The 22,866-nt window shown below is 48.0% G+C and overlaps 1 protein-coding gene across 31 annotated transcripts in view; it reads right to left on the bottom strand.

The window, feature by feature from the left end:
* The window catches only part of ank3a (ankyrin 3a), a 104,253-nt gene that overhangs the window by 8,026 nt on the left and 73,361 nt on the right, over positions 1-22,866 (bottom strand). For 8 of the 31 annotated variants that reach the window (XM_062464260.1, XM_062464269.1, XM_062464253.1 and 5 more), the window contains 17 exons: positions 21,534-21,636; positions 20,429-20,479; positions 19,771-19,877; positions 18,840-18,872; positions 16,977-17,201; positions 16,530-16,684; positions 15,821-16,032; positions 15,298-15,505; positions 14,620-14,716; positions 13,199-13,427; positions 12,421-12,546; positions 12,097-12,219; positions 11,549-11,575; positions 10,541-10,622; positions 1,353-1,427; positions 824-955; positions 21-164 (listed from right to left, as the gene is read on the bottom strand). In XM_062464260.1, coding sequence (XP_062320244.1) covers positions 21-164; positions 824-955; positions 1,353-1,427; positions 10,541-10,622; positions 11,549-11,575; positions 12,097-12,219; positions 12,421-12,546; positions 13,199-13,427; positions 14,620-14,716; positions 15,298-15,505; positions 15,821-16,032; positions 16,530-16,684; positions 16,977-17,201; positions 18,840-18,872; positions 19,771-19,877; positions 20,429-20,479; positions 21,534-21,636 — 2,129 coding nt within the window. The other 23 variants (XM_062464254.1, XM_062464256.1, XM_062464264.1 and 20 more) reach the window with 13 other exon arrangements.

Raw genomic sequence — 22,866 nt, 5'->3', positions numbered from 1 at the left:
TAGACGGAGCTAAACTTTACCATCAGCCTGATCCCGGTAAACAGCGCTATCATCGGCAAAACTTCTCGTGCCTGAAATGTTACCATAGTCAAATATCGGCCCCTCCAGTAAGGTCACAATATCCATCCGATTGACTTTGGTCAGCACTGCAGTTAAGGCATCCGCTGTGGAAGGCAAACAGACAGCCTGGTGTTAGAGATGTAGACCAGGACACTGAAGCCAGGAGATGTCACTCAATTAGATGACCCCATAGTCACAGACACAAACACATAATACAGAAACAGTCTTACTTGGTGTCAATGTCAGTCCACCCTTACAATGTCTGAACAAAATGTACTGTGAGTCTCTTGATTCCTACCCATGTCTTTGCTTTTCATTACTCTGGTGGGGTATTTTTGTCTGAATATATCTCGCAGTCTAACTGCAGTAAGTGAAGGTGGCAGTGTTGGATTTAAGTGCTCTCTTCGCTGAAACTAGGCCAGCCAGTCTTATCCTGTCCTGGATGAAATGTTGTGCGTAGTGCTGGGAGATTTCTGGAGCATGAAGAGGGAAGAACTACTCAACTCAGACAGTGATAATATTACTTTTTTTGAGTCACACTGCATCTCTCTGTGCATGAGTTTCACTAAAACACCACTTCAATTTAATTTGGTAGAAATGAGAGCGAGAGAGAGAGAGAGAAATAGAGAAAGAGACAGGATGGGAAAGAAACCACAAGAGTACAAGAAAAAGTGAGAGAAAGGGAAAAGAAAGAGAGAGAATCGGTCTACCCCGAGGACCAGGATAGCGACAGGCTACTGTACTGAAGGACATGGACACTCACTTGTGGCGTTCTTTCCATCCCGACTGACCCATTTCTTTAGAAGCATGAAGCTCTGAGCGGTGAGAGAGTTGGGATTCTCCACACGGATGTGGTTGATCTCATCGACAGAGAAGTTCATCTCCCGAGCCAGCTCTGAAAAATGCATCATAAAAGACAAACTCTTCAAAATTTTCTGGTGGGGCTTCATTTCACAGACAGTGAAAGAGTGACAGGAAAGGCAGGTAGAGGGGAAGGTGAAGGCATGTGGTAAATGGCCAGGGGCCCTGCTGTAAGGCCTTAGCCTATGTGAGCGCCCCATAAAAACATACTCTTGACATCGACCGATTTGATATTTCACGCACTGCAGTCACAGTCTACCAGTCAGACACAAACGTACGCCTGCACGGGTGTGTTGTAAATAACGTTCACACTATCCCATAGAGGGCACTGTTTACTCACAAAATGAGACAAATTTTGTGCTGGATCTGTATATATATATCATTCGTGATCATTCAAAACGGGTCAAATGAAGAGGCAGGACGAGACTCACCAGTCCAACTGAGGCCCAGGTGGTCAGCCACGATGGCCATCCGCAGGTCCGTCCGCTCGCACGGACTCTGAGGACCTGGAGGGAGGAGAGAAGGGTTAGTCCACTCAGCCAGTCATCCTCTGTAGACTGAAATAGTAGTTAAACAAGAAAGGTTCCTTTTCTGGCCAAACTTGGGTTGTAGTTTTTTTTTTCTCCGAATGGGGTAGAAATATCGTAAATGTCTTGTGTCCTGTCCTCTGTTGTGTTTGAGGATATTTATTTGGATGCCTACTGCAGGTGGCAGCAGTGTGCGATGACTCGCACCGAGTGTCTGATAGATGCTGCGTTAAAGACCTTCCCAGAATGGCAAGAAAAGGAATGAGAGACTAAACACGTTATGGCAGACTAGAGTGTATTAATTTCGACAGTGGTGCTCTGTGAAAGTTTGTGAATATGTATCCTCTAAGCAGGCAGTAACTGTCATAAGAACCACAACAAAACAAAACAAAAGAATGAGTTAAAAAACATGGGGTTGAGTCCTGTACTCTCAGGTTGCTACAGTGGATTCACAGGTTCTAGATGAGAGATGACTTGACATGCGGTACGACCTCTTTGTTCTTGCTGACACTTATGAGCTCGGTGACACAACTGGACCATGGAACTAAAAACAAGACTTAGAATTGCTCTGATTTGTTCAGTAGCCACCCTGCACAGAAAGACAGACAGACAGACAGACTCTGGAGTCGTCAACAGGAGACCGGCTGTGCCAGTGCCCCAGTCACTACTCTGGCATGCTGGTACGATCAGGGGGGGGGGGGGGTCGGGGGGGTGGGAGTAAGGGGTGGGTAGGGGGGAGAATAGGGTCTGACGAAGACAGTACAGTTCACAGTACAGAGATGACAAATGACATTTAAAAATGACAGCTACTGTTTGAAGAGAATAATACAGAAAAAAACACGCCACAGGCAATCAATCACAACGACGTCATGCAACTAAAGGAATTTTTGAACAAGTGTGAAAGTTTTACAAACTAGGCTTGATCTCCGCGACGGGGGGCGCCCGAGGCGCCGCACCCTGACTGCCCTCCTTCCCACCAGTCCGCCTACTCCTCCTGCTCCTCTCACTGCCGGAGGCCCTGTCCACCTTTGCCCTTAAGGCCCCGGCCCCGGCCTCAGCCCTCGAGCCTCTACCAGACCTGGATGAGCGGGAGGGCTGGGAGGAGGCGTCCGACAGAGAGGTGCTCCGGGAGGTGCTGTCTTCCTCCGACTGTTCTGTTTTTTTCTCCTCGTCTGACAGACGGTCGGCCAGCTTTAGGGTCTCCCCACTAATCCCTTTAAAGTACTCGATGGTGCGCTTACATACCTCGCTAGGGTTCTCCCTGCCCCCTGACATCTCACCTGTGACGCTGACTTGTGGCCTGTCTTTCAGTGGCAGCCTGGAGGGCAGCTGAATGGCTACTCTGCCTGACCCCACCCTCGCAGACTGAGGCGTGACCTGGACTGATATAGGAGAGCTGCTGGCACTGCTTCGTTTAACATCTTTGATTGGTATTCTAGACCTCGGCTCCACCTTGGCTACAGCAGGTTCTGGTCTCTTCCTGACCTCTGCCTTCACCACTTGTCTGGGCTTTTGCTTCCCTATGGCTGTGCCCTGCGTGTGAAACGACCATCCTGACGCTTTGACTGGTAGTCTAGACTTGGGCTGCCTCACGTCTGCCTCCTGACTAGCTTCGGCCTTTCTCTGCTCACTCTGACCACTACCGCTGTCTCTATCTGCCGAGTCCCTGCAGAACAAGGTTTCGATCCTGCTGGCTTTCTGAAGGGTGGGCTCGGAGGATGACTGCAAATTAAACACAACACTACCACACTGGATATAGTTAGCCTGGATGCTAGAAGACTCTAGGTTATTGTTGTTATTGCAGTTCTCTGCAGGGTAATCTCTTGTGTCCGACATCTTTGGGTCTGCGTGTCTGCTGGTCTTATTCTCCCCCAGCTGACTATTTATACTAACGTACTCTGGCATGTGACTCTCCGTCAGCTCCGCTTTACCATCTGGGAGCTCCCCTGAGTCTTTTTTCACAGTTATGGAGACTGCTATGCCCATCTTAATGGGGGTGCGTAATTTGGGGTCAACTTTAGAGGCCGTGATCGTGCACGAAGAGGTGGTCTCGGCTACCGGGTCACCAGAGAGGACATCAGGACAGCCAGTACCAGTGTCAGTCTGTGCAGGGCTGCACTTTGCTGGTGTGCTGTCTGTGGTGTCTATCGTCACCTCGCCCGCCCTCTCCCCTGTTTTTGACTGGGGGGTAGCTACTACCCCAGGGCTCTGGCCCAATTTCCCCTTGTCCCCTGATTTCCCATCAGAGGAATGCTCACCAATCTGAAAAAACTGAAGCCTCTCTTCAACAAAGTCCCGCTTGCTCATGTCAATTGCACCACTGCGGGTCATCTCAAACATCTTCCCCTCGTGGAAGGGAAAGGGGTTAGGCTCGCTCGTAGGAGTGCTCTCGTCAGTAGGGGTTCGAGCGGGGGTCGTGTCTGGTGTGGTGGCCTGAGACTTGTCCTCCACCGATAGGCCAAAAGGCTTAGGATCTTCATCTTTTGCTTTGGCTTCGTACACGCCATCCTCTGACCCTTTGGTGGACCAAGGGTCAAAGTCTAAGCCTTTGGTGGCCACGGTTTTGAAGGTGGAGTTGAGCTCCTCTTCTAGTTGGTACCCAAAGTAGTTCTCAGTTTGAGTGAGTCTCTCAGGATGTCTTCCCTCCAGGGTGTAATCCCTTTCCTCGTTCTCGTTGTTTTCGGAGCTTTTCGACTTTGCGTTCTCTCCCCCGCCTTCTTCGCACGGTGTTTTCTCCTCCTCTATGACCTCCAGCTTTGACTGGTTGAAGGAACGGTCTGTGTTTTTACCGTCCATGGATAGGCTGGAGCTTTTGGGGTCTTGTTCACTCATCCCGTCATCCTCATCCTGAAGGTCGTATCCATCGAGGGAGTCTATCTCGGTGGCGTCCGTGTCATGGGAAAACTCAGCGGTCGTTGCTATGGAGCAGTCAGTGATTGACTGGTCGTTGCCGTTTTGCTCAAAGTCCACATCTTCTCCCTTCACAACGCCATTGACGGCAGACTCCTTCTGAGTCACGTTCTTTTCAGACTTTTTGGCCTTCAGACGCTTCTCTCCCTCCTCCTTCATCTTAAAGGTGTACTTTTTCGTCGGGATGGGATGAAAGACCGACTCGTCATCGCTGGAGTCACTGTCGTCAGCTCCAGGGGGCACCGGGGAGGGAGGTTGAACCCGGATGATGGGCTCAGCCAGGAGGTGCCTGTCATGCTCCTCTTGAAGGTTCACCTCCATCATCTCCGTCTCGGCCTCTGAGGAAGCGCACGACCCCCTCTTCTCAGGGTCGGAATGCTCCGCTTCGAGGGGTGGAGGTGGAGGGAACTCGATGTATGCCACCCTTTTCTCTTTGGTTCGTTGCCCCGCCTCCTGTTTTTTATTTGGGGGTTCTGATGAGACCGGCTTGGCTTTCTCCTGGGGAGACTCCTTGTATATGAAGGTCTTTCCGTCCTCTTCCTCTGACTCTTCGGGGATCGGGCTTGGCATACCGGGCATGAACCCTATGACAGAGTCTGGCGTCCTGGAGGCCAGGCTCACTTCCTCTGAGCTGGGAGTCTCTGGAGTGACGGGGCTTTTGCCAGAGCTGTCCATGAACGTCACCTGCTCTAGTGTGTCGTCCTCTGGACTACCGTGAGGAGACGCTGGCTGTTGTTTGACAGAGTGGAACCCCCCCCGAGTCTCGTGTACTGTCCTGCTCTCATGACTCACTATCTTCTTGTAGGTTCCAAGCTGCCCAGTGGCGGTCTCTTTTTCATACTGCTTGCCTACTTGGATGCTAACATAAACTGGCAACGGCTTAATGTCTTTGAAACCCTCGGTCACAACAACTGGAGTTACTTGGTCCAAGTACTCTACTTGGTCGCTATCAACACCATTACACACTACACTACTTAATGAATCTGCGGATTTTCCTATGGATGACACATTAGTAGATTTGATGGCTTCGGAGCCACTGTGTAACCTATTTCTAGCTAAAGTAGGTATATGTGACCCTGCCCTATCGCCCAGTTTAACAGAGGGATCTAGCTTTAATGAGGTGGACTGATGATTCTCTAAGAAACCAGAGGGAATTCTAACAGGAATTTGTGATTCCGAGTTTTTTTTTAGACTAACATTGCGTCCATCAGAACTACTTGGGCTTTCTCGGACCACCAGCTCAGTGTATATAATTTTCTGGGTGGTCTCCTCTTTACTGGACATCCCTTCTTTGAAACACTGCTCCCTCAGTGATTCAGCACCATTTCCTTCCTTTACTGTATCAGGAACTAGGATGTGAGATAGCTTTGTCGGTTGGGATTTGTAGTTCCCATTTCCCTGACTCTCCCAAGTCTTTAATATATTTATCTCTTCCTGTTCCTTTCCATTCGTAGTATGCTTAGGGGAGGATGACATGTACCTATTACCACTGGGAGTCTGTCCTCTAGAGTCACTGTCTAAACCTCTCCTCTGGATTCCTGGGCTGTCTGGCGTTTGGGGAAGGTTTGAGCCAGCAAAAACCTGGTACACCGGAAGTTTACTTTCCTGCAGTTTTCTCACAGGGGGGTTTGAATTTTGCCCCCATTTTGGGTTAATGTCTTGTTTCTGAGCCTCTTGCTCAAATTTGAGCCTCACAGCACTGACTTTAGAGGATGACATTTGAAAAGGTTTAGGGGCCTCACCTGTGCTTCCCTGTGAGGTGCTATCTCCCTGTTTGCTTTTGTCGCTATCATCGTATTGCAGCAGGACTCTCCTCTCTGGGCTGCTGGGTAAGCTGGCACATTTCCTATCGTTTGTGCCAAACCTGTCTCTAAACCTGTCTCTGCTCCAGTCCTCGCCACTGTTCCTATAAGTTGATCTTTCAGGACTGCTGTGAGTAGAGCTAGGACCAGAACGTGTTTCCCGGAAGTCCGGCCTGCGAGATTTCTTCTCAGGTGAGGACAGCTCGTCGTTAAGTTTCTCGGTCTTATCACGGAAAAACTGAGACACCTCACTCAACTTCTCCTCCGCCTCTTTGACTGTCCTGTCTACCCTGTCTTCGTAAATTATCTTCTCTCTGTTCTTAGCCTGTCTGTCATCTGTGACCCGCATCCAAACCGATTGTTTTGGACTACCTGGCTCCGAAGAATATTGTAACAGCGTTAACTTGTCATAGTTATCATCTGAATTGGACATTCTGCCGGATTTGTCTGACACGTTCTTTGATGACCTCAACACGTACTCTGTCCTGGGCCCGCCGGACCTACACTCACTATGACTGCTCCTATCTGGGGAGTGGAAACGAGACCTGTCTCTCAGGTACTCCTCTGTGTCAGAGTGAGATGACTCCAGCTGCTCAGAGAGGAGCATCTTCTCCGCAAAGTTGTACGATTCTCCCCGGAGCTCCGACGATTCGTCGTCGTTGTACTCTACAGACTGCTGGCTCAGGAGCCGGAGAGTTTTGTAGGAGTCGTCAGCCATGAGTTGTGCGGAGCTGGGCCGGCTGTCCTCTTCCTGTGACATGGGTGTGTGTACTCTGGAGGACTCAAGGTAACAGGGCAGTGACTCCTCGGGCTCCTCGTGTTCATGCCGGGGGCTACAGTCCAAGTCCCCTCTGTGAGTCAGCTCCCTCATCCCACCGCCGTTTCCTTGGTAGATGTACATCTCTTTCTCCGGGTGATTACTCGTCTCCCGGATGATGACTTCGGTCGGTTCTGTTTTATTTCCCTTTTCGATGTGTACTTCGATTATCCTTTCAACTTTGGGTTTTGAGTTCATGTCCTCGAGGACCCTTTGGGAGGATTCCTCGTTTCCTCCTTTGTGTTCAAACAGTCCGGCGAGTTCTCGGGAGGGGTCCCTACCTGACTGGAACGCTTTCATGATGTCATGAACGGACATGGTTTCCTCACACCTCTCTGACATTGCCTCTTTGCTAGGGGGTTTGTGGTAGACCATGCGTGTCGTGGTGGTGATGTGAGTTTCCTCTTTCACTCGCATGCCTTTGCCCATGTTGTCCTCCTCGGGACTGACTTTAATTTGAAAGCATTTGTTTTGATCGGGTGTGGATGCGTTCAGGTTCAGATGCCCTTTAGGCTCTGAATCTATGTACCTAACTGCCCTGGAATCTTCTATCCCTGGCTGTTTGTTGTCCTCTGGGGACTCATAGCTCCTAATGACATGGACTACCTCAGTCCTAGTCTCAGTGATAACTGGTGGAATGTCTTGGAAGAGTGCTTTTGGGCCCATGCCTTCTGCACTTTGAGGGGCAGAAGGGGTTCTTTCACTCCTGGTCTCGAACCCGCTGTCAGAGAGAGGGCTTTTGTCCTGATCGTGCAAGATGTCGTCTGGGGAGTCTAGGACGACATCGGGCCCGAACAGCACGTCTGCCAGTTTACAGAGCTCCTTTTCTGAAGCAGAGGAGCGCATGTTGATAGGTGGCATTTTGAGCTTGTGTTCCTGCACGGCAACGGCAGGTTTCAACACTCGTTTCTGTTTTTCTTCTCCGTCTCTCCTACCCTCCTCACTTCTAAGCTTTAAATCTTTTCCTAGACTAAATTCTCTGTCTGGTAGAGTCTTTGCTTTAATTTGCGGTACTACGGTTTCGTATCTCGGAGGATAACTCCAGTTGCTAGCGGGCGGATCTGCTGGCACTCTTGAGAACTGTGCCTCCTCCAGGGCAGACTTGGTGAGGGCTGCCTTGCCATCCTTGACTGTATCCTTAGTCAGTATCTCACTCACTTTCACTAAATCCTGTTTCACCTTCTCTACGATCCTAAATGGCTCCTCATCCTCTATTTTTGCCTCTTTGGGCGAGTCTGACTGGAAGCCTTTTGAGGCAGAATTTGTTTCTGTTTGCAAGATGGCCGACATACGTATCAAGTCCTCTTTCATCTCTGCCACGTCTTTTAGTATTTCTTGGCTGGACGACAGTGGGGAAGATGTGGTGGATTTGAGGGCAGCTGGGGACATAAACAAGGGGGATTTGACGGGTGAGAGAGTTCTGGCAAAGGACGACTGCGCTTGAACGTTAGCCTCAGGGAGGGCTGTCTTCCGGGGGGATAAGAGGGCAGCTGCTGACTTAGAGACCTCAGGGAGCTTTTTAAACTGGGGCTCTGGCAGCACATTCATAACTGAGTAGACCGGCACAGTCATGGTGCTGGATGTGACGGTGGTTGTGGAGTTGGGGGGCGACCTCAGAGAGGCGTAGAGGGAACTGGAGGCGGAAGATCTCATGGACTGGTAGGACGAGGAGGCGGAGGAGGACAAGGACTTGAGAGTCCCGTACCCCGCGGAGCAGGAGTTGAACGTTTTCTCGACCTCCTCGAAGGCCGCGTTTACGCTGGTGGTGGCCGCGTTGGTGGTGGCTTGTATCCGCTCCTGGAGGCTGCTGGGGAGCAGAGATGTTGGGGAGGAGGAGCGGTACTTTGTGGGGGAAACCGTTCCGTTTATCAAAGCTGCGGCGCTGGGGGGCGGGTTGGACTTAATGGGTGAGGAGAGGGAGGAAAACAGACCCCTCGAGGGGCTTGAGGGCTCTGCTCCGGAGCGTACCGAGGAGAGGCCTGGGACCGTTTTTATGGGGGAAGAGGAGGAGTTGGAGGCTGCACCAGAGCCTACTATGACAGCTTTGTATGGCAGAGTGGAGTTGTACATGTTCAGGGAGGACTTGGGGGAGGCAGGCGGGGTCATGGCGATGGACGATCTCTCCAGTAGAGCCGCTCCCCCTCCGGTGGTGATAGGAGAGGTCCTAGCCGACAGCGCTGCCAGGCCCTTTACCGACACGGGATCTGGGGCACTTTTGCCAGGTGAATACAGGAGGGTGGGGTTGACCTGAACTGGGTACTGGGCCTGCTGAACTACAGTCTTGATGGGGGATGAGATGGTTCTGTAGGACCGGATGGGAGAGGCTATGTCGCTAACTGACTTGGCCGGGGATCCTCCCAAGTTGGATTTGATGGGCGAGGCTGAGGTAATGGACCAGACGGACTTCAGTGGAGAGGCAGAGGGCGTGTTGGATGAAGAGCTGGTGGGGGAACCGAACCCAGACCTGGCTTGCCCAGGGACGGCGACAGGAACAGCCGACCACGCCTGATAAGATCGCGTTGAAAAGACAGGTTTGTAAGCGTAGCCAGTAGGCTGTGTTCTCGGCGAACTCCGATCAGTTGTTTCTTGGATAAGCAAATTTAACATAAATTTAAACGTAAAGTAACGGAAGAGAAACAGAAAAACCAGAAAGAGAGAGAGAGTTGAGTCAGTTAGTACAACATTCATCAAAGCAGTAAGATTATACACTGGTGAAGTTGTGAGAGGTAGTAACTATCTACACGTGGATGATATGGCGATGTGATGGTTGAAGGTCGATGATCTGTCACACGATTGAGAAGGTACCAGATGACACAAAATGAAGCATAATGCAGCAACAGAAATGCTTGAATTAATGATGGAGAAGGGAAAAATGGCACAAGCACCAAAACAACGACCAATCATTCTATTGACTTATGATGTGCTTCATCCATTTGCCTCTCTGCTACAGTGCCTTTTACATGTTTGGTTATTTAATATTTTATGTTATGTTCCGGTGTATTTTTGAACGAAAAAATTCCCCCAAAATCCTATTGACTTTAATTTAGGTACAAATACAGGTTCGATTTTCAACAAGAGCAGTGTTACAGTGGAGTACAGTACATCCAGCAAACTCATTATCTCCTTGAAACAAAAGCACAAAGCCAATAAGAGCGAGAAGAACTTGACATAAAAATAAAAAACAAATAAACCATCCAAAACAACTTTATTTAAGATGCGTTTGGAAACATATAAATGTCGCAATGAGAGCTGTGTTTGGGTCGACACGTGTACAATGACACAACAAAAACACAGTGGACAAAGAAACGACGACATTTGAAAGACTTGAAAATGGGGGAAGGTGGGCGGAGCTTAGGCACTAAACCATGCAGGTGCGTCGTTCTGGACGAGTTTGAATAATGACGTGTTCATGGTGAAAATACACAGTGTTCTCATGTATGTACATCTACGCTATGGATGTATGAGTTAAACACTGTACAAAGCTACATCGGATATGACTGATAAACTTTATTGACATCTCGAACCAATTGATGTATTCATGAAAGTGAAAGTGTTAGACTCACTCGCCGCAGGGTCGGTCAGATAGCTGTAGCGCTTACGCAAAGCTAAGGAGGCAAAGGTATGACGTCGATCTGGCTTTTCAGTCTGTAACAAACAAAAAACAACAAAAGATGTATAAAACATAAATAAATATAGGCTAGATGGTCCTAGAAATGCTGAGGTTGTGTGTGCTATATCTCTATAACTTCCACTCGACTGTTTTATTTTGTGCTTTTGAAAAACGTTTAAGATGCCTCGTGCATTGTGGTCAACGGCTGGTTAATTTATGCGAAAATCTCTGCGTCCATGTTTTCAGGTCGACATATTAGGTGCGTTCGACTTCATGCAGCGCCGGCGTCGCCTACAGCCGCCTGCAGCCCGGCTGACTTGAAGCAGCCAATGGCATCCGGTGCTGTGTGAAGTCGAACACACCTATTGTCTGTAGCACTGCGTATGACAGTACTGTGAAGTCAGGAGATTCTATATTCATGCACATGTCTGAGTCGCCGTGGGATCTTGGTGCCTTGGTAGCTGTTTCACAACTTTGTATATAGAGCAACACATGCAATGCGTGAGTAGCCTACTCCAATAAGAAGTCCATGAGCTGTTGTGAGTTTTACAGATGAGTTTTGTCACCAGATCCGTCTTAAAATAGTGTGGAGAAGGGATGGAGTTTACTACTGGCCCACTGAACACATATGGAACGAAAGATATAGATGGAAAAACCAGCCGGGGTGTGTCAGACACATCGCTCCACTAGGCTTGGGATGGGGTCAATAGTAATGACAACCGTAAATCCGGGAAAAACCGTCACCTTGACGTCATGCAACGTGACGCGTCTTGTCACCAATAGTTTAGCTACTCACAGCAGTTAGCTACACTGACAATTTAAAATACGAAAAAAATTAAAATAAAAGATCCATCACCATGCAAGATGATTAGTCTGTAGCTGCTGGGGTTCGCGATTAAAGCAACAGAAACAACAACATTAAGGAAGCAGTGCATGCCATGATGAAGAGTCATCTGTTTACCTCATCGTCAGGATCAGACTCCATGTCCTGGTGGTTCCCATGATGCATTGCGGTAGAGGAGAAAGATGGTGGGATGGGCAGTTGGTGGGGTGGAAATAAAAACCAGGAAATGAGAATGGTGCAGTTGAGCTAAAACCACATGGGCTTGGGAAAAGCCATGGAATTGTGTCAACGAAAATCCGAATGCCCAGCAGGATAGCACAGCGAACAGCAACTCTACATTCTATGGAGTTTCTTCACAAAAACTGTTCGTGGAAATTGCACAGAAAACCCTCCCCCAAATCAAAACAAAGAAAAGTGCCAATGTAATGTTGTAGTACGCTAAAGTAAATGGGTACGATACAATTCGGACTGAATGCGTGTTTGGAAGGAACATGTCATTGGTTTCGGACAGTACAAATAAAAGACACAGGTAGCAGCTTTTCTAAAGTAAGTAGAAGTTTAAACTTGTCTTCCTGACTTCAACATCTCTCTTGTCAAACCCATTCATTTACATGAAGATGACATGACATGGACTTGAGGGAACACCATTCAAATATGGATCCTACCTTCTTATGAGCTGGCAGTGTGATATTCAAATTGCATATGGCGGTCTGTGCAAGACCTTTAGTGGATTTCGGCTCATTCAGGAAGGAAAGTCGCCCGCAGGGTTCTTGGCCCATGTCTCTGACCTAAAAAGATGATTCATTATGCATCATTTACAAAAACACAAACATTTGTGACTGAGTTTATTTATTGGTATCCTATTTTTAGTATCGCTAATTCAGCATGTTTGAGGGACCATAGTTCATTGGCGTGACTCCATAAATGAAAGACAGTTTCTGGATTCCTTTTACATCCAGTACAAGATATGAGAGAATACAAGGTGGTACCTTCACGTTAAATGGAAGACGGTTTTCCTTGAAGGAGTAGAAGTTGAAAATCAACTGCTGTCCACTCTTGGTTAGGGGAGTCAGATTGCCATAGCAATCCACAAAGATAGGCTTGCCCTCCAAGACCTGAAACAACATCATAACAAAAGTACGTTCAGAAACTAAGCGAAGGGTCGTTCGTCTACAGTTCTGTGCAAGAAAACCCCCTTCACATGGAAAAGACAGCAAAGATTGCCTGTCCCTGTCCTCAACATACACACACACACACACACACACACACACACACACACACACACACACACACACACACACACACACACACACACACACACACACTCTTAGGTTAGTATAGGTTTATAAGGTTAGTATAGGTTATTAAGTGTATTAGATTATACAGTATACTGTATTGAATTTTGTATATTATTTGTATATTTAGAAGGTTTACTATATTGATCTTATCATAGATGTAATTTATGTCCTGTGTACTTATATGTTATGTTATGCCAGTCTGACCTTGTGTTGTTCTGTGCATCTAACAATAAAATATTTGAACTTACATTTAGTCATTTAGCAGACGCTCTTATCCAGAGCGACTTACAGTAAGTACAGGGACATTCCCCCCGAGGCAAGTAGGGTGAAGTGCCTTGCCCAAAGACACAACGTCATTTTGGCACGGCCGAGAATCGAACTGGCAACCTTCAGATTACTAGCCCGATTCCCTAACCGCTCAGCCATCTGACTCCCTCGAACTTGAGCTCACAGTGTAGCCCAGGCTCACCTCAATATCCTTGCTCCTGGCCACCTCCTCAAAGTTCTCCTGCTGCTCCAGGGTCTTGTCCACCTTGTCGTCCGTCATGCAGAAGCAGCGGAGACGAGACTCCACCGGGTCGTTCATCTTGGCAAACACCACGAACTTGGCCAGATACGGCACGCAGATCAGCTCCCGGTATAGCTGAGAGGCCAGGCTGACCGTCTCAGGAATCTGGTGGCAGTCTGCGAGCCAGAACCTGGAGAGGACGGGCGGGGAGCGGAGGAGGTGCGGGGAACGTCAGATCAATCGTCTCTGTTCGGAAGTTAGCTACAGAGAGTTGACGGCTCATCTTTGATGGTTTAATGTTTAATATGATACACGATTACCCCGACACATCCCTCATTTTCTCTTTTGGTGAGAGGGGCGTCACTGGCATCTGCAGTGTTTGACTGTATCATCTGTCTTAGAGTGACTGATGTAACGTACGCTTGGAAAATCAAAACACCGCGTAATGACTATCATACCTCGTCCTGAACTCTCCAGACTTTAATATTTCCAAATTCCATCTACGGCTTGATCGAATCACAGGCACATTCTGCAAACTCAATCATCTATGGTCTGAAGATCTAATCATATAAACTTTGTGACATTGAGAGGAGAACAGAGGCACATGACAGGACTGAGATAATCTAATTGTAATAACACCAAGGACTGCTCTGTTCATATCCGGCTCTACAGCGTCCACATGACTCAATTCAATTAGGACAGGCGTGACTCTGCTTACAGTAACCGACTGGTGTAAAAAGAAACTCTTTAAAAGATTCTAAGCTTCTAAGATTCTAAAGATTCTAAGGCTTCGGTCACTTGGGATGTGTTGACGTGTTTTAAGTCAAGCCACAGAAGCGAAGAAAGAGAGAGGGAGAGAGAGGCAGACAGACAGAGGCAGAAAGACAGAGGCAGACAGACAGAGGCGGAAAGAGAAGCAGAAAGAGAGAGGCAGAAAGTGAGAGGCAGAAAGAGAGAAGCAGAAAGAGAGAGGCAGAAAGAGAGAGGCAGAAAGTGAGAGGCAGAAAGAGAGAGGCAGACAGACAGAAGCAGAAAGAGAGAGGCAGAAAGTGAGAGGCAGAAAGAGAGAGGCAGAAAGAGAGAGGCAGACAGACAGAAGCAGAAAGAGAGAGGCAGAAAGAGAGAGGGAGAGAGAGGCAGAAAGACAGAAGCAGAAAGAGAGAGGCAGAAAGAGAGAGGGAGAGAGAGGCAGAAAGACAGAAGCAGAAAGAGAGAGGCAGAAAGAGAGAGGGAGAGAGAGGCAGAAAGACAGAAGCAGAAAGAGAGAGGCAGAAAGAGAGAGGGAGAGAGAGGCAGAAAGACAAGCAGAAAGAGAAAAGCAGATAGAGAGGCAGAAAGAGAGAGAGGATGCGATCCAGGTGTGTGTGTGAAAGCGGCCTTACCTGGCCGATACGTTGGTGGTGAAGGAGACACAGTCGGTGACAAAGGACAGCGGCGTGGTCCCTGTGATGTCCTCCCACTGAGCGGGAGACGTCCCTCCTGGACAGAGAAACAACATGTCACACAGTCCTGAATCCCTGCTCCATCCGTTTCAAACCCTGGGCCTTCATCATTCCTCAGAGCCTCCTTGCAAACCAAACCGGAGAAGAGATCTAACAACTGGAAGCAACATTAACCCTTGTGTTATCTTCGGGTCATTCTGACCCATCAGTCATTGTGACCCACCATCGTATTGCGACAACTTTACCGCATACAAAAACAAAGTGAAGCATTTTCTTTTAACCGTTGGGCTGTCTCAGACCCCCCACATTGCGAAGGTTAAAAGAAAATTATTTTTATTTGTTTTTGTATTGGGTAAAATTGGGTAAACACAACGATGGTTCGTTATGAACCTTTGGGTCATGTGACCCGAAGGCAGCACAAGGGTTAAAACATGCACGAAGAGGAAAGAAATCCCAACATCTATATCTGTTTCATTAGCTTTGCTAACAACACTAGGGAATTTGTTTGATGAACTGTGCGGTGGATATAAAAAAAATTCAGTGAGCAAATGTGTAAATGATTGGAAAAATACATTTAACTGTGAAAATATCCCTTTAATCGTCGTGAACTGGACTTGCCTGTGATGCTGCAGAGGAGTCGCAGGCAGGGGGTGGAGTCTCCTCGGTGACTGACGGGGTGACCCTCTGCCGAGCGGGGCGGGACTGGGATCGTCATGGTGATAGGCTTGTGGAACTTTCTCCTCCTGGGCTCCACGGTAACGATAGGGCTGAAGGTTGCTCTGTTGCCGAGGACAGAACGGACCATCTCATCGGGGACGGGCTGGGCCTTAGAGAGAGGGAGGAAGACAGGAGATGAATATCCTCTCCTTCATTCACTTTTAGGTCCATCCTTTATAGACCAATCTTTTACAAGAAAGGTAAACAATGTTCACCAGAAAAATCCTAGCTGACATATAATCTCCCGATGTGATGTTTTGATCCAAATATTCCTCAGAAATTCCAAAGAACATACCTCAACTAATGAACTTACTTCTAACACTAAAGGTAATACAGTTGAAGTATACAACTATTGAGGAAAAATAATGAAAGAACTTTATCTGGATGCTTCAGGTCAGACACACTTGGTAAAGGTATTACAGACCTGCAGGCCGACGCGGATCTTTTTGGTGAGCGCCCCCTGTGGGAAGGAGGCCTGCACCATGGGCACGGTCATGCTGGACAGCATGCCGCCCTCGGGGCCCATGTGGTTGCTCTCCTGCTTGATCCTGGACACCACCGCAAAGTATTGTGGGAAATCCCTGGTGGTGATGCGGCAGATCCTCTTCTTCTCTAGCTCGATGGGACTGTCCAGCTCTGACGGACGACAAGATTAATGAGAGGGAGTCAGGTGGCTGAGCGGTTAGGGAATCGGGCTAGTAATCAGAAGGTTGCCGGTTCGATTCCCGGGTGTGCAAAATGATGTTGTGTCCTTGGGCAAGGCACTTCATCCTACTTGCCTCGGGGGGAATGTCCCTGTACTTACTGTAAGTCGCTCTGGATAAGAGCGTCTGCTAAATGACTAAATGTAATGAAATGTAATGACCATCTATTCAGATGTGTCCCTGTTCGGTTACATTTTTCATTTAGTCATGTTTTGGGGCTATCTCGTTGTTATGATCAGTGACCTATGCACTTTTGTAAAGCTCTCTCTTGGAAGTCGCTTTGGATAAAAGCGTCTGCTAAATGAATACATGTAAATGTAAATGTAGTATGATGACTTCTTATACTGAGTGAATAAACATGTTTAACTCAGATTCAGAATTCAGAAGAAACCTCCCTACCATGACGGAGGAGGCCGTGTGGAGACTTACCCTCGTCCATCCCACTGAGCATGTCCAGAAGGTCCTGCTGGCGATAGTCAGACTGATGTTCCTTCCAGGTGTCCCCGTTGTCGCTCCGCAGCACAATCAGCTCCCTCTCCCGGTCCCTCATGGATCCGAAGTGGGGAATCTCCACGATCACAGGGCTGGAACACAACAGCTCACGGTTCATGTATCCAAGTCTTGAATATAATTGTTTTATTAAAGATTAAATATGACTTGTTGAAATGAAGGGGAGGACTTTGAATAAGCCCTCTGGACTTCTTTCCTCTTCCTGCACAATGAACATAATTATCTTTATTTTGTAGAATTTTATCATAACTACACAATGGCCAGGCCTTGGATGTAGAAGCGAGAGCGCTCTAAGAGACTCACGGTGTTAGCATGGTCATGTGACTAGCGCCTCTACTAGGAGGGGCTACAGATGTCGGCACCTACCCCAGGAACTGAGCCCCGGCTGGGCCCACCTCCACCAGCCGGCTGACCAAGCCCTCTCCTTCCACCATGGGCGGAGGGTAGGCCAGCTTGTGCCTCTTGGCCAGGCGGCAGGTGATGCGTGTGGGCGCGGTGCACTTCCTGGGAGGGATGATGATGCGCATGCCGTTGTGCCGGCTCCCCCTCATGGACCCCCCGCGGGCGTCCACCATGAAGCTCACCAGGAACCTGCCGGTGCACAAAGACAAGCGAGTCACGCCGGGGAGAGGCGGAGGAGGGGAGAGAGAGCGAGAGAGAGACAGAGAGATAGAGAGAGATAGAGAGAGAGAGAGAGAGAGAGATAGAGAGATAGAGAGAGAGAGAGAGAGAGAGAGAGAGAGAGAGAGAGAGAGAGAGAGAGAGAGAGAGAGAGAGAGAGAGAGAGAGAGAGAAAGAAAGAAAGAGAGATAGAGAGAGAGAGAAGCCATTTCACGGATACAAGAGAGGAGGACGGTTCCCATGCTGTGATCACCGAACACCCAAACACTCCGATTAAAGAGAGAGAAGGGAAGTGGGAGGAGGAGGGAGAGAAAAAAGAGGACAGGAAGTGAAGAAGAGAAACGAGAGTGGGGGAAGGGGTGGTGCTTCGAGTTCTCAAACCTGGCAGTTCTCACCTCTGACCTCTAAGAGAGCTTGGACACTTGGATAACCACTGAAGCTAAACTCCCAAGCGTGAAGCCCTTGGTTTGTCAGATAAAAACACTGAAACTCAAAGGTGAGACACCTGCCAAGGTTGATGGCTCTGAAGCAGTGGTCAGTGATCGTCATTAAACACCTCCACAAAGGTTTCACCCCAGGTAGAAACTCATTCATTCACAAATGAGTGGGTGTGTTCAATATGACGTGTTACACTCAACAAAATAAAATGTTTGGGCACCCTGTTAACAGTGGAATATTTACCAGGGATGTAGTGAGGCGTAAACGCCGGTCGTCAGTGACGCAGCTTTGCTAAGTTTTAACACTTGTCTTTCAAACATTCTTCTTCACTTCATGTTTTGCCATCTTATCTCTTACCACTACATCCCTGCTATCAAGAAATAGTAACAAAAACAAGGGCTGTGACATTGAAGTTGTAATGTATACAAGCTATAATAAAACATTCTGTAATCGTCTCATAATAAATCTTTGCTGAACACAGCGTTGCATAACGCTAGATTAGGATGTTCTACGTTCCCTCTGAATGTTGATTAGAGAAGGTGCTGAATCGCTGCTGCGCGTGACAACCTGTCCTAAAGCACATGGAACGTTCTGTTCTTCGAGGGTAAGTGGTGTGTTTAACTCTCCACGGAAAACCTATTTGACTTTGCCTGTCCTCGTCTGTGTGTTGCCAGGTACAGAGCTGCTCTTTAGGGAGGGAGTGAGCTGAGGGGATCAGTTCTATATGTACAGTGAGATGGCACATTGGTGAGAGAAACCCAAACACACGTGTCTACAACTACACCAAAGTACTCGGCAGTGGATGAGACACCAGACCAGACACCAGACGGATGGGACGAGCACGGGGAGAGAGAGAGAGAGAGGGGGGGAGAGAGAGAGGGGGGGGGGAGAGGGAGAGAGAGAGAGAGAGGGGGGGGGGGGAGGGGGAGAGAGAGAGAGGGAGAGAGGGAGAAAGAGAGAGAGGGAGGGGGAGAGAGGGAGATAGGGAGAAAGAGAGGGAGAGAGAGAGAGAGGGAGGGGGAGAGAGAGAGAATGAGAAAGGGAGAGAGAGAGAGGGAGAGAGAGAGAGAGAGAGAGAGAGAGAGAGAGAGAGAGAGAGAGAGAGAGAGAGAGAGAGAGAGAGAGAGACAGGGAAGTTGAACTGTGACATCAGTGGGACACAATCATCACCTGGAGTCATATTGAGGGAGCGGGGAGGACAAGCTGCAAATAAAGAACCAAAACAATGCAGGAGGCCAAAACAAAGAAGAAGAAGATAAAGAAAGAAAAAAACAAACAGTACTAGATTTAGTATCACAGCACAATCAATGTGTTTTGTAAGGATCTGCTTTGATGCAATTTTCCATGTAAGACAAAAAGAGATGGAAATGAAGGGGAACAGAAAACATGAAAGGTCTGGAGGTGGAGGAGGGTATCAACTATCTATGAACTGCTTTTGGTGGTGAAGTAAGAAATGCTACACAACGAACACAAAACAGAACCAAACAGGATGCCTGCATACAGTATCTACTCTACTTCAATCAATTGACGGAATTCAAATGGCACTATGCAAAAACATTCTGGCTCATTTGAATTCAGAAGAGATACATGTTATGACGATGCCATTATCCTGTATTCAAACTAGAGCCAACTTAGAAGCAGAAAGAAGATAAACATGCCACATAGTCAAATCCTCCACCTCAACCCTGTCAGAGACCGTCACACATCCTTTCTAAAACTCCTCTCAAGCTACACAAGTGTAAAGAAGCACATCCTAAATGTGGCAGTGAGAGCATATTTTCTCCAGAATGACTAGACTCCCCCCCCCCAATCCATGCGACGCACCACTGTGCTATCGCACCCAGGAGTGCAGCTAATACCTCATTACAGTCCATCACTGCAGTACACTCCTGATAGCTGGTTAGCTGGCGAGGACCTTCATTAATACTGTATCTAAAATGGAGTCTGCAAAGTAGATCATTCTCTCTGGGGGTGAGGCCGCCTCTGGGCACTGATCTGGATTCAGTTTAGCTTCCCATACATCCTAGCCATAAACACCCATGGGAAACACCGTAAACTGAGGTGAGCATTTAGAGGAGAGGAAGGAGTTTGGAGCTCTTACCCTGAGTGGACGGGACTGGACACGGCGTTACTGTGGTCCATCGTGTCGGGTGTCCAGCTGTAACGACGCAGACACTCCGAGTTGTGGTCCTGTGTCACTGCAAGGTGCTGCGAGGGAGGAGAGGAGAGGAGGGGGGAGGAGAGGAGAGGAGGGGGGAGGAGAGGGGAGTGGAGGAGAGGAAGGGTGGCGGATGAAAGAGAAGGAGGATGGTAAAGTCTGGTAAATCATTCAGGAAATGACAAATACTCTGCACGGCTCCTAACCCTGATTATGATTTTCAGAAAATGATGACCCTTGACCTTCTTGAAGAATGCGCTGTTATCTAACCACATGACATACAACAGGTACAGTCATTCAGGAAAATATGTTTTAAATAATCTAGAAATAAAATATTTTACAAAAGATGGGCCGCTGTGAAACCCAAACGTGGGAAATGTCCAATTGAAACAATCGTTCTGTTTGTATGAAAAATGGATCGTGGGAATTCAGGGTTACCAAGTTTGCATGGAAGAACGGATGGCTGTATACCGCACTGAGACCAGCACCCGGGAATGAAATGAGAACTTCAGAACACAAACAAACATCCAGAGACAGTGACATGGGATGGAAAGATGTGAGGACATGGCCGATGAAGAGACCATCTGTCGACATGTAATACCTTATTGAGAGGATCAACCAAGTAGGAAAGGTCTTTACAGACACTCTGAAGCTTTTAGAGAGAAGAGAGACACATCAGTAACAGGACAGGGGGTCTCACAGGTGAACGGCAGTTGAGAGGATATTGTCATTATCAGAAAAGTGAATATAGTAAGTGGTCGTCTCTTTCAGGGATGTCCTAGTACAGGCCCTAGTTTTGGGCTCAGAACTCAAAGAATAAATACATGGATAGAAATACAGAAAATCCCATATTTTCTCTTTGTGAGAAAACCATCACAGGCAACTGTGATAATCTTACAGTATTTCAGCATAAGGTTGACATGAATATAATTTACTCTAATCTTGACTATCATGTGCTCTGATGCGTCTGGGCCTGCAGAGAACAGGAGGTATCTGATACATCGACTTGGGCAATCGAGGAGAGGGGTTCTCTATTTTAAACTCCATAAATATATGTTCCCAGGGTTGCAATGACATGCTCCTCAAGCCGAAGCGTTTACGCACGCAGAGGAGGCCGGACGGCATATTTCTGCCATCTTTAGTCACAAATCTTGTGGAATGTGTTAGTTGAACTTGTGGAAAAGTGTTTACAGTACACAAAGTTATAGATCCTTTTTTTGCTCCTGAATCCTCACCACCGGAATTATGCTCTAGGATCTAGACAAACACAGCAGTGTGGTTTACCCAAGAAGGCTGGAGAGTATTTTGCATCACAGGCACCTAAAAAGGCTTACTGAGTGTATGGTAAGTGTGGCAGTTTACACACACAACTGTATTTCTATGAGTTCAACATAAAAATAAACCCTAAACAACCCGAGTTGAACCATAAACGACCATAAACCTCAATACATGTGGAGATCAACCCATAGAAACCCGGGCCCAAATTCACTAAATGAATCACTGATTCGCTAAATGAATCACTGATTCGTAATGAGAAAGGACCGAACAGGAAGTGTCACAAGGACACAGAGAGTTCATGAAAAAAAACGAATTAAGAATAGAACGAGGCAAGGGAAGAGTAGAGTCGGTGAGCGGGTGTAGAGGCGAGGTAGGAAGGCAGAGATGATGATGATGAGAGGTGATGCGAGGCTGGGGAGGGAACCTACCGTGTCCTTGGTTGGGGCGAGGATCTCCTCAATCATCATGCTGTCCCTGGCGTAGGAGCTGCGGTTCAACGTGTTGGACCTATCCGAACTGAAGGAACGGAGGCTACATGTTACCACGCCACGCGACGCGCGACAACCAGCGTAGGCGAGCGGAACAACAGAACAAAACAAAAAGTAAAAAGAATTTGTTACAACGTGATGCGACTTTCAGGGACCTGCTGAGCAATAGGAAGGTGGTGGAGTTTGGAGGACAGAAGGAGATCAGAGCCTCACAGCCGAATAGAGATAGACAGACAGACAAGTGTTGTTATTCAGAGATGTAAATGAGAAAGTGAGGTCAGTGTTGTTTGTATAGGAGATAAAGGTGAAGAGACAAACAAAGAGGGCAAGGTGTGGGAGTCAGGTGGCTGAGCGGTTAGGGAATCGGGCTATTAATCAGAAGGTTGCCGGTTCGATTCCAGGCCGTGCCATATGACGTTGTGTCTTTGGGCAAGGCACTTCACCCTACTTGCCTCGGGGGAATGTCCCTGTACTTACTGTAAGTCGCTCTGGATAAGAGCGTCTGCTAAAATGACTAAATGTAAAATGGTGTGAGTTAGAGTCGCGGGGGGGGTTAGACACAAGAACAGATGTGAGTCTGACTGCGTGTCGTGTAGTGGCGGTGGATTTTAGAAACATCAAGGCTGATTCCCTTTCACCTCAGTAGTCTATTTGATTTAGTTCAACGAGCAGGCGGCTCGAAGAAGGCCTCTCCTGTGCTCTCTCTCTCTCTCTTTCTCTCAATATCTCTCTCTGTCTCTTCGTTTTGCTGCAGTCTGGTGTGCACTGTAGCCGTGACGCTTGCCTGTTCTTGCAGAGATACCCTGATAAAATGCAGCAAGATAGCTGCTCTGCTCGGTTTTTGTCTCGTGTCTTTGAAACGTCCCATGCCGTTGGTGGGAGCCCCCATACTGTACCCCCTCCTGTACAGGCCTAGTGTGTGTGTGTGTTTGTGTGTGCATCTATAAGTGTGCATTAACTGTGTATCTGTGGTGTGTGTGTGTGTGTGTTCACTGTGTGTATTTGTATGTGTGTATTTGTGTGGCACATAGTGAGATAGAAGGGGGGGGAGATAAACTGCAGAGCTCAGCGATTTTGAGAGAGGCATGCTATTCAGCACAGAGAGAAGCCCTTTATTCAGCATTGCCTTCAACCGAAGTTACCAAGCAACTCTCCATGGTCTGAATGGGGATCACCACTCAGCCCTCTCCCTCCCTCCCTCCCTCCCTCCCTCCCTCCCTCCCTCCCTCCCTCCCTCCCTCCCTCCCTCCCTCCCTCCCTCTCTCCCTCTCTC

This window comes from Osmerus eperlanus, chromosome 6, assembly GCF_963692335.1.
Source record: "Osmerus eperlanus chromosome 6, fOsmEpe2.1, whole genome shotgun sequence".
NCBI classification, from domain to species: Eukaryota; Metazoa; Chordata; class Actinopteri; order Osmeriformes; family Osmeridae; genus Osmerus; species Osmerus eperlanus.
Note: the sequence above shows the minus strand (reverse complement) of the source record. Positions and strands in the feature narration are given on the sequence as shown.